The sequence below is a fragment of the Cariama cristata genome, unplaced genomic scaffold (assembly GCF_000690535.1).
Source record: "Cariama cristata isolate BGI_N322 unplaced genomic scaffold, ASM69053v1 scaffold7581, whole genome shotgun sequence".
NCBI classification, from domain to species: domain Eukaryota; kingdom Metazoa; phylum Chordata; class Aves; order Cariamiformes; family Cariamidae; genus Cariama; species Cariama cristata.
In genome coordinates, this window is record NW_009600947.1 from 30,869 (window position 1) to 45,972 (window position 15,104).

Below are 15,104 nucleotides of genomic sequence, written 5' to 3' on the forward strand. Positions count from 1 at the left end.
GAGACAGGGGCCCGGGCAGGGACCACTCTGAGCCCTGGAGGGGGGCAAAGCGAGCAGAGGGAATGATGCTGGGGGCTGGAGAGTGGGGCAGGGTGGGGGGAGGTAGGTGACAGTGCTGGGATGGACACGGAGGGGAGCAGGAGGGAGGGTCCAGAGGAAGAGAGTTGAGTGCAATCCCGAATAGATGGACAGTCTGCAAATAAAAATGTAACTGGAAATGAACCCAACAATTTAAAACACAAAGCAGCAGCCATGGTAACAGCTCTCCCCTGTCAGCTTTATCTCGGGCAGGGTGGGGGGAGGTAGGTGACAGTGCTGGGATGGACACGGAGGGGAGCAGGAGGGAGGGTCCAGAGGAAGAGAGTTGAGTGCAATCCCGAATAGATGGACAGTCTGCAAATAAAAATGTAACTGGAAATGAACCCAACAATTTAAAACACAAAGCAGCAGCCATGGTAACAGCTCTCCCCTGTCAGCTTTATCTCCAGAGAGATTCCTGTTCCTGGAGAGGACTGCCCCCACACCCCACACCTGCCCTAGTCCTTCCCTGCTGCTAGATGTGAGCTCTCACCAGAAAGGTGGACGGGTCTATGCTTGGGGGGGTATTTTTATCAGTTTCCTCAAGGATTTGCTGCACCTTTCTCCTCTGCTTCTGCTTCTGCCTCTGCCTCCTCCTCCACCTCCTGCTCTTCCTCCTCCAGGTCCTTCTCTGTGCTCTGTGGCCCAGCATGCAGGACAAAGGGAAGAAAGAGTGGAGATACTTGCAAGATGAGCCATGGCAGTTCTTTCTGACACACAAGGGAATAAAGCAATGGTCATGACAGTGGAATAAAAAGACACCTTTCCCCATGGCCAAGACAGCTCTGGGTCAGAGAGCAAAGAGACTTGTCTGCCTCTGGAGCATCACATCAGGGCTATCAAATCCACTTAGAAGTCCTGTGATCCCACCGCCCAACAACTGCCATCAATTGCTACTGCTCCTTCCTGTATCCGAGGTGTCTACAGGATGTCATGCACTGCCACACATTTCTGTCCTTCCCTCAAAAGGGGAGCAGGTGATCTCCTGTCCCTCAGGCTGGGACTCAGCAAAAGGAAAGAGAACACTGCAAAACCTTCAGGGAAACCACACTCTTGGGGCAGAGTGACACACACAGCATGGGGGACGTTAGAGTAGCATGAGAAGGGCCAAGGTCACTTGCTAAAGCGATTTGCCACACCGAGCTGGATAGCACCACTCTCAACACACGCACTCCTCCTTTTGGGCAATGGATGTAATGCCACGGTGCTGAACACCAGGACAAGCCTCTGTATTTCACCATCGAGGTGCCCCACAGTCACAGTGGAGAGAGGAAAGAAAGAAGGAGCAAAGAAGAGCGAAGGATCTCATAGGCAACAGGAGCAGGGCCATGGCAAAGTTGGTCTCACCTTGGCTTTGTGGCTGGGCTCAGAGCTCAGGCCATTGGGGGAGTTGTACAGCTCTTTGGAGACCACACACAGGAACTCAGTCTGATCCTCATTCCCGTAGTTATAGGATGAGCCAATGTTCACAAGCTAGAAAAGACGAGAGCAAGAATCACAAGCACATGTTACTGCAAACATCCACTCCACCTGAGGAGCAAGGCAGAAAGCCCACCATGCAGCATGGAGTCCAATCCATACCCCCAATAGAAAGGCCTCCTAACTAAGCTGAGGAGGCAGCACAGAGAACTAGGAGAGGAGTCAGCCAGGATGCAAAACAGCTTAACCTCACACAGTATCCTCTAAACCTCTAGAGAAGGGGCAAGAGAGAGCCCGTGTGATAGCATCATCAATGACTGACCCAATACTCTCAGAGAGGGAAGGTGCCTTGCCTGGGGACTGTATGGTATCCGTGATCTTTTCCCCAAAAGACAACTCCTTCCCACCCTCCTCTACATTCTCCATACCTGCTCAAAGCGCCATCCATCCGACATAGTGGAAACCATCTGAGTCAGCTCCTCTTCCTGGCACTGCAGCACACGGTAGACATGCTTAGGAGGCACCTGACAGCAAAATTGCAGAGCACGTTGACAATGGTCAGATGGTAAAGGCTGTTGTCCTCCTGCAGAATGAAGTGGTAGTACCCTTCCTTGACAGACCTGTCCTCTTCCCCACGTCCCAGGCTAAAGGGGAGTGGAAACCACAACCCAACTTTCTACTATGCTGTCATGGGGAACAAGAACAACAGTATCACTTCGGGAGAGGAGTGAGCTGAGTGCTTCCTGCATTGTCCCCAGAAGATACTGGGCTCTTCCAATGGAGAGTTTGCATTTGTCATTACAAAGTCACTTATGTAAATGCCAGAAATGCTGATGGGGCTTTGCGAGCGTGAAGTGACTGTGTTGCTGGAGGCTTACAACCTGAGGCAGACAGGATGAAAAGTGAAATACCAGGCAACACTCCCAGAAGACAGATTTTTAAAGGTTATCAGCCAAGGCAAGGTCTGATTGTGCCACAGAACTGATTCCTTGTGCCTCAGTCTGCATTTAACTCTTCCACAGATATCTCTTCTCCTGTTCCTTCCAGGTTTCTCTACAGATATCCCCGTGCTCTTCACTGTGATTACACTCCCAGGACTCCCCACACCACAGCCCTCCTCCCCACAACATCTTTGCTCTCCTCACAAACGTTCTTCCATATCCCACAGCAACCAGCTGCCTTCTTCCAAAAGCTAGAGGAGCTGATTTGGTTTCAGGGACTACATCCAGCATCACTTCTGGGAATGCAAAACAAGCCTGTAACTTGTTTATTGTAACTAAAATGGTGGTAGCCTGTCCCCTGCAAGATTTTGGTATGTAGACATTAGCACATAAACTCTAATTAGTTGCTTCTTTCCGTTCCTTGCTGCTTCTCCCAAGTCTGCTCTCCCTCTAGATTCACCTCTTCCTTTCCACATTCCCTCCTTCTCCCACCCCACCGTCTTTCCTTGCCATTTCTCTCCATACCTGAGTTACTGTGTAGTCCTTCTCCTCCAGTCGATCCTTGATTATTCGGATTAAAGGACCAATGTTATAGAACTCAGCTTCTTCTAGGACCCCTGAGAAAGAAAGACAGAAGGATCACAAAGACAGAAAGTTAACAGCCCGTCTTTGCTTTTTGACTTGCAAAAGATCAATTCTGAGCTTCCCAAGGTCCACAGGGAGAAATGACGCTTCAGCCTCACTTTTTAACAGCTTTCCGTTGCTTGAAACTCTTACTGCAGAGAATTGAACCTGGCTTTCTGCATTGGGTTTCTAATGCTCACCCCAATTTCCTTATGCTGCCTGCTGCTACAGAAACAGGCACTGCCAGTGAAGGCTTGTGCCGAGGACTGCTAATACCTTTCCCAGCTAACTGGCCAAGGAGAATGAATGCAGGCTCCAGCCACCCTCAATGACCACTAGTTATCACCTTGTTCAGGCTCTCTTCTTAAGAGAGAGAACTACAACTTGTTCTGATCTTGTCACCAAAAGACCCTAGAAAATCCCAACTTTCCTCCTGGGCAACTTGGAGTTGCACCCACCTTGCAGCCCCATATGACTTCAGATGATGTTTGGCTCTCTCCCCTGTGCTTCACCTCAAAGTAGGTAAACGGAGAAGTGTTTTGGGTTTTTTCCTCTATGGTGTCTGCATCCATCTTCTCTCCTGAGACTCACCTGTTTTCTAACAGGCCTCCAGGGAAAGGGAGGTGGGTTCCCAGAGGGTCGGTGAGGGAAAGGCAGCTAGGAGTCAACACTCACACATCCCCAGGGCAGTACACAGACAATGCAGGTGGGGAGATTGATCTTTTGCTACCTGACACGCTCAGACCTCTTCCGAGTCCCTCATTCAGCCATGAAGTTTCTAATTGGTTAGTTTTATGCCAGCCTGAGTGTCTGCAGCACGAACAAAAGGCAAAGCTCTGAATGAGACTCGTCTTTATGCTTCAGATTTCATGTTAAAACCTGTGGATGAACTCCGGCTGACCTCAAGATTACAAGAAATGTCAAGTAGGAAACACCTCAGAATTGTGTTTATTACAATTCTGTACTGTTGCTTAGATATATTTTTTGAATTATAACCCATAAGACAATTCTGAAGAAAACTTTCCTTGCATTAGGTAAAAATACGTAAGACAGAGAGGCAAGAAGACTAATGAACATGCAGAAATGGTGCTTGGCAAGGGCTGGACAGCACAGCCTGTCTTCGGAATTGGCTCCTTGTTAGACCCTAGCATCCAAAAAATAACGAGGCATTGGGGACTGCTGGCTGGTTAACACCGTGATGTTACTGAGTTATCCTGCTGGATGCCCTGTTAACCTCAAATGAGGGATTGGTTTGTCTGGCCTGCTCCACTGGAATTGCTCTAGTCCACAACCCATCAGAGCACTAGTGGCATACACTGCATGTCACTGATTAATGATGGTCTTTATTACAGTCAGTAGAAGAGATGAGCTTAGTTTTGTTTGGTCTTCTGGGTTTTCATTCCTAACTAGAAACACTCAGTCATTAACAGAAAACTCAGTCAGAGAGCCTGGTTAAAAGTGGATCAGGAGCAAGGAACAAGTAAAAAAATAGTTTATCGAGGCTGAGAGATGTTGCCTACTTCCGACCTGGTGACACCTCTGCTGAATGAACAGTCATGAAGCCACAACACCTGTAGGATGCCTTCCTCACCTACTCCGAACCCCTTTAGTAAAGGTAACATTGGTATGCTTTCCAAGAGTTGCAGGGATAGCCCTCTCAAATACCCCCACATCAACCTCCAGAAGGACAACGAGAGACAACAAGGTTGACAAGAAGTCCTGCCGCATCCTGGTTACAGCAGCAATGTTAAGTGGGAAGTTTCTGAGCTCCAAGACTCACCTTCTTCAGCCATATCTTTATCCAGGACTAGCTTCCCATGACGGAGGAAATTCAGGATGGGTCCAAAGTAAGTGGGGTCCCGGTCTATTAGGTATGCACCAGTCTCATCCTAGCAACATGAGGAGAAAAACCCCATGGGAAACCTGTAGCCAACCCTCAAATGATCCGGACTATAAGAAAATACAAACCTAAACAAAACTGTCCACTATTTCTAAGACTCCTTGGAATCCATGGGCCCTTGAGAGTCCCTAGCCAAATCAGCCCAGCTAGGATTTTAACTCCTGTATTGGTATGCTCAGCATGTCCACCTCAGTATGGACCAACTCAGCTGAGAAAGCCAAAAAATTAGGCCTCAGTCTCCTTCTGCAACTGTGCGTATAGGCCTGGTGTGAGAGAGCAGAGAGCCCACTTACAGGGGACAAGGCTGAGTCAGGCAGATGTAGCTGGGCAGTAGACTCAGGGGATTTGGGTGACAGAGAGGTGGGAGAGCCGGGGTGGAGGGAAGGTGGCCTCTCTTTTCCCCAGCTCAGGAAGACAGGTGCCAGGATACAACACAGCAAGGTGGGATCTGGCAAGGGGAAATCCTTCCCAAGAGAGGGGGGGGAAGGAGCAGGCATTTTTCACTCAGTTACTCCTGCAGCTGTCGGGGTCTGGCTCCACCCCTGCATCCCTCCAGCCCTCCCCATGCTCGGTGGGGCATGGTGAAGGAGGTAACCCAGCTGCCTTACCCGGTCCGACTGCAGCTCCTCGCCCTGGCACAAGCGACACAGGAAAGATTTCTGCTCCCGACACAAGGTCTGCCTGGTGGTGAGGAAGACGGTGCCCCCAACGTTAAGCCTCACCCACTTGGCCTGGGTGCCAGCAGATGGTGGGATGTCCCAGGTGCAGCATAGCCCCATGGCGCCCTGCTTCTCCTCCCCGCCCTCCATCCTCATCCTCATCCTCATGCTCATTCCCACACACCCCCCCTGGGCGTGCAGGGACTGCCGCAGGTGTTGCCTGCCAGAGAATGCCGGGATCTGTAGTTTATCTGCCTCTCCTTCTGCAGCAGCCGTGTTTCTTGGGGGCCAGGGTCCTCCCTGAGACTGCCAAGGGAGTCCGGAGGGGAGGAAGGATGCTTTGTGCTGGAGGATACTGCAGCGGCTATTCAGAGTGGGCAAAACCACAGCTCCACAGCGCTGACGCTCCCTGGCTTTTCCCCTGTTCCTGTTTTCACTAACCAAGGACCGACCAGCGCTTCGGAGCTGCAGGGTGTTATGCAAAAATCGTCGGTGTTTATTTCCATAGACATCCTCCCCGGCTCATTAAAAGGTTCTGGGGACTGTAGTTTGCACGGACATGCACAAAAGGGTGCTGGGAACTGTAGTTTTCCCAGCCCGCTGTTCCTGCAATGAGGATGCTGTAATGAAGGGGGCTGCACTGCACTACATGACCCCAGCCCTGCAGCTGGCAGGCTGCCTGCTTCCAGCCCTGGGTCTTGCCTGCAAGCTTCCTCGGAGTCAGCAAGAACAACCTCCTTCCTGGCAGTCAGCGGATTAAGCCCACCAGTGCTGTACTCCACAGCTTTCCCTTCAGGAGATCCATTACCCCAGGCTCACAGCTCAGTGCTGCATCAGTTGTCACGCTGTTCTTGCTGCAAAATGTGCAGACAGCTGCCTTCTTGCTAACATATGTAGGGACACTTCTGGGAGCTGTATCCTGGATCTGCATGAAGTGCTGGCAGGGGGCAGGAATAATTTTTCTTCCAGCTCAGAAGAGTTGCTGACTCAGCAAACTCCCTCCCTGTGCTGCCCTACCAGCACAAACCATGCCAGACAGAGATGCCCTGCATCCTTCCCCTGTGCTCCCTGTTTGTGTCTGGGCAACAAGAGCGCTCAGATTTTAACTTAGCTCTGTGTGGAGTTTTACCTCTGCCCCAGGCATGTACCACCCGCCGAGGCCGATGTGCCAATCCTGCCGCACCGAATCTAGCCCTGCCTCTGCCACTCGCTCCTGCCAGGCCGAGCCTGGAGCTCAGCAACTCATGCCCCACGGGACTCTGTTCAAATGCACTCCTTGGCACGGACACAACCTGAATGAGCTCTCTCTCCAGCAGCTCTGCTTTTCCCACTCCCACCTAAGGACAGCCGTGCTTGCCAGCAGTTCGAGCATATTAGGAATGGAAAGGAAAGGCTGATGTTTCACCCAAATGTGGCCCAAAGCCTTCCTTCACCTAAGCAACTTTCTGGCTCTTCCTTGCCAGGGCAATGCAGCACCACAGAGACACCATGATGCCTTGCAGTCACTTTACTGTTCTTGCACCTAGATCTTCGCGTCCTTTGAGGTGAGGGTTTATTGAGGGAAGAGGGTGGATAAAGAGAAACATTATGTTTTACTCTTACATTCCTTTCCTTTGTCCTTCCCTCCTCTTTTACTTACAAACCACTCCCTTTTATCATTACAGAACGTGAAGGCAGCACCACCCTTCCCCCAAATCACCCAGGACTTCCTTCAAGAAGATGGTGTAAGTGTGTACTTTGCTCCTTCTGTGGAAGAGTGCAAAGGGGAGGAGGGGAAGAGAGGGTAACATGGAAAAGGTTTCAAGATTGCTGACCTCCAGCTAATTTAAGCATAGGAACAATTCAGCTGCTGCAGGGTGTAAATTCAAATAACTCTGGATCTCCTTGAATTTACATCAGGAGCTAGCCAGCACTGGAGTGTCCGATAACAGAGAGAGGATGAAAAATTATTTTTGCATACCTATATGGAACAGACTTTGGCCCAAATTAGTGCCCAGCCCTTGGACCAGTCTCCACTGAGGAGTGGCGTGCATCAAAGATGCTCAGACTAACACCGACCTGAGCTGAGACATCACACAGTGGAACACAGCTCCAGGCTGTGGGACTGTTGCCCTCTTACTTCTGTTTCTGAGTGAAACCATGGCAAATCTGAGAGTTCTGCCCTGCACTCTGGTGTGCAAGGGGTGCAGGACCCTCTCTGAGCTGGCTGCAGCTCCAGCAGAGAATTAGGGTGAGGAACTGTGGCTCTCTGATATGAATGCAGTAGTTGAGTGGCAGCCTATAGCCCCTTATCTGCCCCTTCAAGAAATCTGCCCTGCCTTCTTCCTTCTTCTATCAAGGGTTCACCCTTTCGCCCTTTCCTCCTCTCACAGCCCTGAGCCTCTTGCTCCCTTTTAGGTCCATCTCTTGTTCTCAACGCCTTCTTCCCCAACCTCTCCCATACCAATGCTGCTCACGGGCCAGGGATGGTCCGCACTCAGAGTATACCTTCTTCCATCAACGCCAGCCTCCATCTGCAGCCAGCACTTCAGGTCTTGCTCACCCAAGGCCCATGGTGTGAAAGGTTAGCTGGTAAATCTAAAGAGGCACACTGTGAGTAAGAAAAGAGGTCAAGGTACACCACTCTCATCCCCAGAGCCTTCTTTTCTGCAACACACAGCACAAAATTTATTGGAAACCCCCCAGGCTAGGGCATTCCCCATAGTACATGAAAATCCTCTTTCGGAAGAAGTCAGTCTGGGGTGAGTTACCAACTGAAATGCTATGATGAGTCAGTGGTGTGGGCTAAATACAGGCCTGATCTGCACACCATCACCAGACATAGTTCTGAGATGCAACTAGCATGCCCCTGTTAAGGTCCATTAAAATCAAGCAACAGAACAGAGGAGAAACAAATTTAAATAATCCAATGGCTGTTCCTCCTGCTTTGATGATAACTGTATACAAAACACATGCACAGAAACAGAGAGACAAAAGCAAGCAAGAGCTTACATAGGGCAGTGTGATTGTGTAATGCCGTACAGCCCTGCTGAAGACGCAGTTAAATCACGGGGACAACTGCACAGACAGACTGGGGTCAGGAAGAACTGGACATCCACTTGGGTAGATAGGTGATGGGGCTGAACAAGAGTTGAGGACAACAACAGGGGATAAACAGAGTTTCTGAGTGCACACCTGCAGAAAGCTACACACACTGCAGTGCTCCGTACATAGACTGCAGCCTGATGAAGTCAGCTGGGTACACGGCATACAATGCATCGCTGACATTGCGGAGCTGCTCTTAGGGAACTGTTGCATTGTGAAGCAGCAGTAGGAGCAGGGATCACCATGTGTTGGCACAGTGTTACCACTTCGGCAGGCTGGGATCACAAGTCTGGGATTAAACCTGCACAATCATTTAGTTAACGAACACACTGTGACATGAGGCACCAGAGAAGAAACCATCTCCTCTTTCTTCTCTATAGGAAGTGGGGAGGGGAGGACAAGTAACGCTTTGACATCTTACTATTAAGCCAATGGTGAACTGGGCAACGAAAACTCCCTATGCTGGACTTGGGAGTGGGAGAAAGACAGTTCACTTGTAGCCAACAGCTGAGCCAGGCATATTGGAGCAGGAAGAGAAAGGCCCCATGGCATGCAGGGGAGTTAATCTTTCTCCAGCTCCTTATGCTTCGTGCGGTCTGTCAGCAATGAACCTGCAGTCAAAATAGCGTGTAAACTCTGTGTGTGTATGTGCATCACTGGGCACCTCTGCTGGAAGAGTGCTGGGAGGAGGAAAGAGAACAGTTACGTAGCACCCTGTTGCGAGCTGGGACGAAGAGAGATGAGAGGAAGAAGAAAAGTCCCTGCAGGTAATAACAATTACCATTGCTCATGCAGTGATTGTTAGTGTGAAGTGACAGCGGTGTCGGCAGATGAAGCGCTGCTTTTGAATTTGGGAAAGTTTGCAGGGAAGAAAAGGTTCCCCGGGAAGTGAAGTGTGAAACAGTGCAACCTGATGGCTAGGCAGCAGTAGGGAAGGAAGAGGATGGCAGGGAGTGAAGAAGACATGTGAGGAACAAGGGACTGTGGGATTATTTTTGGAGAACCACTGACCGTCTTCACAGAGTCCAAAACTGCTTCAGGACAAAAGTACTGCAGATAGTAAAATATACCAATAAACCAATAAAGACTTTACATGCTGGCCTGGGATCCTGAAATTTAGAGAGAGCTGTAAAAGCTCCAGTCTCAAGTCAGCCACAGGTCAATGTGACCCTCCCCTACATCGGGGCCGGTTTTTAGGCTACTTTTTGGCCACCATGAGCCCTGTCTCACCAAAGATAGGTTACTGCCCTTTGCCTGTGGCAAATTTTCCACAGGAGAGTCATGAACATTAGTGATTTGCATTCACATGCACTTCTGCCCTTCCCATTTTACAGTTCCCATAGGAAACCCACCCACTGAGTCAGGGACATAAAGATCTGCAGAACATTTATAGTCCTGGTGCAAGTCCCCTCGGCTGTTCCATATGTCCAGTAGCATCTGTTATGGCTCAAAATAGGCTTTTGCAGTCTCCAGGCTTTGAAAGCATTGTCTCAGTCTCCACAACGTTCCCAGTGCTTTGCCTGCAGTGTGAGAACAGATCTCAGCTTAAAAGGAGGGAGAATATCAGAAGATGCTCTTGGACAGATTTTTGATGTGATGTAACAGGGCATACCTCAGAAAGACAAAGTATCTTGTCTTGGAGAGGAAGTTCTCTATTTCTCCTCTGTGGAGAAATCAAGGCAAAGCTAAGCATCTGGTAAAATATTTACCAAAAGCTAGGAAACTGAAGAACCGCTGAGATTGTGTGGCTCAAAACCCAGCTGGGAGAAGGGCAGTTGAGTACTGCCAACCTTGGCACACATAACAGAGACGGGGAAGGGCCCTGCTAGATGTCATCAAGCCACACAGTCAAAATGTAGAGGAAGGGGAAAGGGAAATCTTTCACCTAGTTTGTGATCTCCAGGTGGATGGCTGCGCTGCACCAGACACCTCCCCGCGACATACAGGACAGAGAAAAGCAGCTTAATCTCAAGAGGAAGCAGAGAGATTCTGCTGAATTCTGACCCCAGGGACTGCTGGGGCCAGTGGGAAAACAGAAATGCAGCACTTAAGCTGCATTGCAAAATGTTCTGGAAGGACAACAGCAAAAGCCAGCCCCTGCAACCATAGGAAATAATTAACAAAGTCTGAAAGGATATGTCAATTTTCTCTAATACCTAAATTTTTTTTGAGAAACAGAGCAGGCACAGCACTCCTATTTGTCTGTTTGTACATAAGGGCCTGGCCACATACTCGCAAAATCAGCCTCACCTCCCAGCCACACCCAGGGTGTTAAACCCTAACGACCCACCACCTTAAAGCCTCTTAGCTTGGCTAATTGTGGGAGAAGCTAGAAACCCTAAACAAAAGAAAGGTCACAAGCCACATCCTGCTATAAGATCCCATACTAGACAACACTGTCTGTACAAGTATCTTTAACTTAAAGTGTCTTAAAAAGCAGCACCCGTGTTGCTCAAATTGGGAGGCCCCTCCACAGAGAGTTTAGCACCACTTGCTGTTCCCAGCCAGTGCTTATCCTTTTGTTTTCATGTCAACACCATACTTTAGCTTAAAAAGTTTGTTTTTAAGTGCTTTCAGTTACAGACTGCAATCAGATGTCCTACATGACATGCTGACTAGTTCTTCCTTTTTCCCTGCAGGAAACAGTTGCTAGAAAATTACCCCACTTAGGATAAATCAAGGTGTTGCTACCAGCATTTAAAAACACAGTGAATACCTGGGTGGGGAAATTCATAAAGCATGGGAGTAGAAAACCTTTCCCTATCAGGAAGAACGTTAATTAAACTGACAATTAGATCCAGAATTGAAATTCTTAACAACTTGCAGGGCATGTTGTAAACCTGCAAAGAAAGCCCTTTTGGGAAGTCCAAACCCAAAGAACTAAATGGAAGCTGGCAAATACAAAGGTTTATTTTATCCAGATCTGTGTCTTGCACTGCATATTAAAGGGTCACTCATTTCAGACCCCCCCACAGTCTGTGTACTCAGCACTTGCTGTAATGCCAGTGCCAAGGCCCTGAAGAGCTAGTTAGACTGGATGTAAGTAGGGAAATTCAATGCTTTCCATCACTGGCAATGGGTGGAAAGAAGGGTCAGGCTGTATGTGTTAGTGAGGAGGACAGAGGAAGAAATCATCTGGACAGTGAAACTCTAGCTCCACAGACGGTGAGAAGAAATGGAGCTTCTGTGCACGCAAGGCAAGCCCAGGAAGAAGCCAGGGCTGCAGCCAACAGAGGCCAAAGGAAATGCGAAGAATAAACACTCTCCAATAGGAAAGGATCCAGCCCTCATATTCAGTGCCTAGGAAGGGACTGCAAATCTGTGACCATAAGCATCCATAGCATCCCCTAGAAAGGATGACCCCATCATCCTCAGATGTCCACAGGTACCTGTTGCTACAAGCCCAAGAGCAGAACCTGTCTCATTAAGTAAGTTACCAGTGGGCCAGAATAGGTGCAGGCTTTTTTTTTTTTAAGAGGAGAAAATCCTACAGAGAACAAATTCTTGAACATTGTCAGGGATACCCACTGGGATTTCAACTTTCAGATATAAGACAATGGTCTTGCGGAAAAATACGTGTCATTGTGGGCTATTTCTCTGTAGGTCTCAGTTTCCTTCAGTTTTTTTTAAGGTTATATGGTAAGCGTCGTGGAAAGAATAGAAACACTCATGCAGTGCAATTTTCACCATGTGAGCTGACATCCAGTCTTTGAAGACCAGAGCTGTGACTGACGTGGAGCTTTAGACCAAAAACCAAATGGACAAGGACTGAAAGAAAGAAGGTGGTGAAAAGTCCCAGGAGAGAGGCATGCCATTGTCTTTCCTGAGCCAAAGAGCTTGTTGAGGGTAAGAGATGTAGTTCTACTCACAGAGAGAAGAAAACATTTCATTTGAATCATCAAAAGTGATCCCATAAAAACAGACTTCCTGAAAAGGAATCACCCAAGCAATATTCATGTAAGTTCCATTGAGCAGAAAGACCTTGAAACACATGTTTATTAACCCTTTTTTAATCCCAGAATCTTTTCTTGGACCATGGGGGTACAAAACTGGCTAAGTACACATTGCAGTTAGAGTCCAAGTGCAAGAAGAAATCCAAACCAAGTCTCTAGCCTAAGTGCCAACCTGGAAGCCATATTTGCTCCTTTAACAACTATGTCTTTCCCCAAAGTTTTGCACTCAAAATGGCCATAAAGTGCATGGATGGCTTCTAGGACAGAGGCAGAGAGCAGGATCATGAGGCACAGTTACAGAATATGAGCATCCTGTCAGTGAACATGGTGGAATGTCCCAAGTCATGAGTTTGGCTCGACTCAATTACTTCCTTATGCTGCCACCAGCGCTCTCGCCCTTCTGATACGGTAAAAAGGTCAGAGAATCACAGAATGGCTGAGGTTGGAAGTGACCATGGGAGGACATCTGGTTCACCCCGCCTGCTCAAGCAGGGTCACCTAGAGCTGGTTGCCCAGGTCATCTTTATGCTTCTAAGCACAGCATTAGGGTAAGAAGAAAGTGCCAAAGCACCGTGTGCCCATACTTGTTACCCAACACCTTCACCTCAAGACACTTAACCAGAAATGCTAAACCCATCTTTTCCAAATCCTGTTTCAAGGCAAATTATCTGCACAGCTGGGAGACGAAGCAGCTTATTACACCGTCTTCCCCTTTCCCTCAGAAATAATATTTTCAGGCTGTGCCCGCATGTACCATTCCACCCAGGCCCCATCATACACAGCAACATCGGGTTTCCCACAGAGGTATGCCCCCAGAGCCACGTGGCAGGCAGTGACCCCAGAGCCACACGTGGCTACCACCGGCTTTAAGAGGTCCACCTTCTTCTCCTGGAACAGACTGCGGATCTGCTCAGGGGTCTTCTCTAAGCCAGACTCTGTGAGGAAATCAGTGAAGGGGATGTTCATCGACCCAGGGATGTGACCAGGCTCAATTCCTGGAGGAAAAGCAATACAGATAGGAATTAACCTCTACTGTCTGGAACAAATCCATTGCAAACCCCATTTTCTGTTTCACCGGGAGAAAAATGTATTGTTTAGTGTATGTTGTTAAAACAAATACATTTATTTTTGTTAAACTTTGCTTTACTAGATTACTGATTACTCAGGAAGGATGGCTCTAACCTTCAGGTTACCACACAGACACAATCCTGTCAAGTTCCGTTCTTCCTCCCAGTTCCTTCTACATCTTCCCCACATCAGAGCAACCCACTCTGACGACACACTGACTGAAGCACATCCGCAGGCGCTTCTGAGGGGAAAAGTAGCACCAGTACACGAAGAGACCAATGAATATCTTCGAGGCATATGCAAGCTACGTTCCTCTCCAGCCTCTCATGAGAAAAAAAAACAACACACCTTCCCCACTCTGAATTTTCAAAGAGCAGCACTTGCTAGTCAAAAGGAGAGGAGGACAGGTGGATACGCTGCCTCAAGTCCCATCCCATAAAAGACAACCACATTTCCCTTCTTTACGTCTACAGGAGTCAAACTGATGGGCACCTTAAGTTAAGCCCCTTTTTATTATGCCAATGTCTCAGGAGGCACATTACCATCTCGGGGCTCTGGCTCTACTCCCCGGAATCGTCCTGCAGCGCGCGCATCCACTAGTTGGAAGCGGTGGGAATCCATGTTATCTAAGACATCCTCATATGTTTTCACCAAGGACTTGTCCAAGGAGGCGTGGAATTCGGAGGGAGCTACCTGGCTTTTCCCAGAGCTCAGCGCATTCCCCTCTCGCTGCCAGTTCTTCAGGCCACCATCCAGAAGGGAGACAGCTTCATGTCCAAAGGCCCGGAACATCCACCACACCCGGGGCGCTGAGAAGAGACCTTGGTCGCTGCCATCATACACCACAACATGGGAATCATTCCCCACACCCAGCTTCCCCACATACTCAGCGAAGTCATCAGCCTTGGGCAGCATGTGATCGTAAGGTGAAGTACGGTCGCTGCACTGGTCAATGTCAAAGAAAACTGCACCAGGGATATGGCGCTCTTCAAATTCCCGCTTTGGGTCACGCTTCATCTTCGGCAAATACCAGGATGCATCCACAATCCTCAAGGCCAGACCAGCTTGCTGGGACTTGATAGTTTCTGAAAGCCATTTTGCAGACACCAGAGCACGGTAGAGGAGCTGTTGCGACATTGCTCCCAAATCCTGGCCAGATTACCCAATTCCTGGGGTCTGCCTGAATCCACCTGACTGCAAAAGGAAGAAAGTTGCAAATTAGAGACCAGCCTTACAAAAAGCAACTGGACAAAGATGCATTTTGGGACCGAAGACCTGTGTCTGTACTAAGGCACTGGCTACGCCTACAGTGAGTGGTTTGAAATGCTCCACCCCTGAAAATAAAGAGATTCACAGAGCTCAGCCCAAACCCTGCCCC

The 15,104-nt window shown here is 48.9% G+C and overlaps 2 protein-coding genes across 3 annotated transcripts in view; both read right to left on the minus strand.

The window, feature by feature from the left end:
* KCTD17 (potassium channel tetramerization domain containing 17) overlaps positions 1-5,783 on the minus strand; it is a 7,424-nt gene extending 1,641 nt beyond the window's left edge. Inside the window, exons 1-6 of the mRNA XM_009710236.1 lie at positions 5,571-5,783; positions 4,843-4,951; positions 2,964-3,055; positions 1,926-2,021; positions 1,426-1,551; positions 638-716 (exon numbers count right to left, since the gene is read on the minus strand). Of these exons, the coding sequence (XP_009708538.1) occupies positions 638-716; positions 1,426-1,551; positions 1,926-2,021; positions 2,964-3,055; positions 4,843-4,951; positions 5,571-5,783 (715 nt within the window). The remainder of the gene's footprint in view (positions 1-637; positions 717-1,425; positions 1,552-1,925; positions 2,022-2,963; positions 3,056-4,842; positions 4,952-5,570) is intronic.
* A 7,509-nt stretch (positions 5,784-13,292) lies between these two features.
* Positions 13,293-14,923, minus strand: MPST (mercaptopyruvate sulfurtransferase). Of its 2 annotated transcripts, XM_009710233.1 has the most exons (3): positions 14,269-14,916; positions 13,925-13,927; positions 13,293-13,653 (listed from the first exon to the last, which is right to left on the minus strand). In XM_009710233.1, the coding sequence occupies exons 1-3, from the start codon at positions 14,861-14,863 to the stop codon at positions 13,355-13,357; spliced, it is 897 nt and encodes a 298-aa protein (XP_009708535.1). In that variant the 5' UTR covers positions 14,864-14,916; the 3' UTR covers positions 13,293-13,354. The 2 variants fall into 2 exon arrangements, with proteins under 2 accessions (XP_009708535.1, XP_009708536.1); XM_009710234.1 differs by lacking the exon at positions 13,925-13,927 and having other exon boundaries at positions 14,269-14,923.
* Between the last annotated feature and the right edge of the window lie 181 nt (positions 14,924-15,104).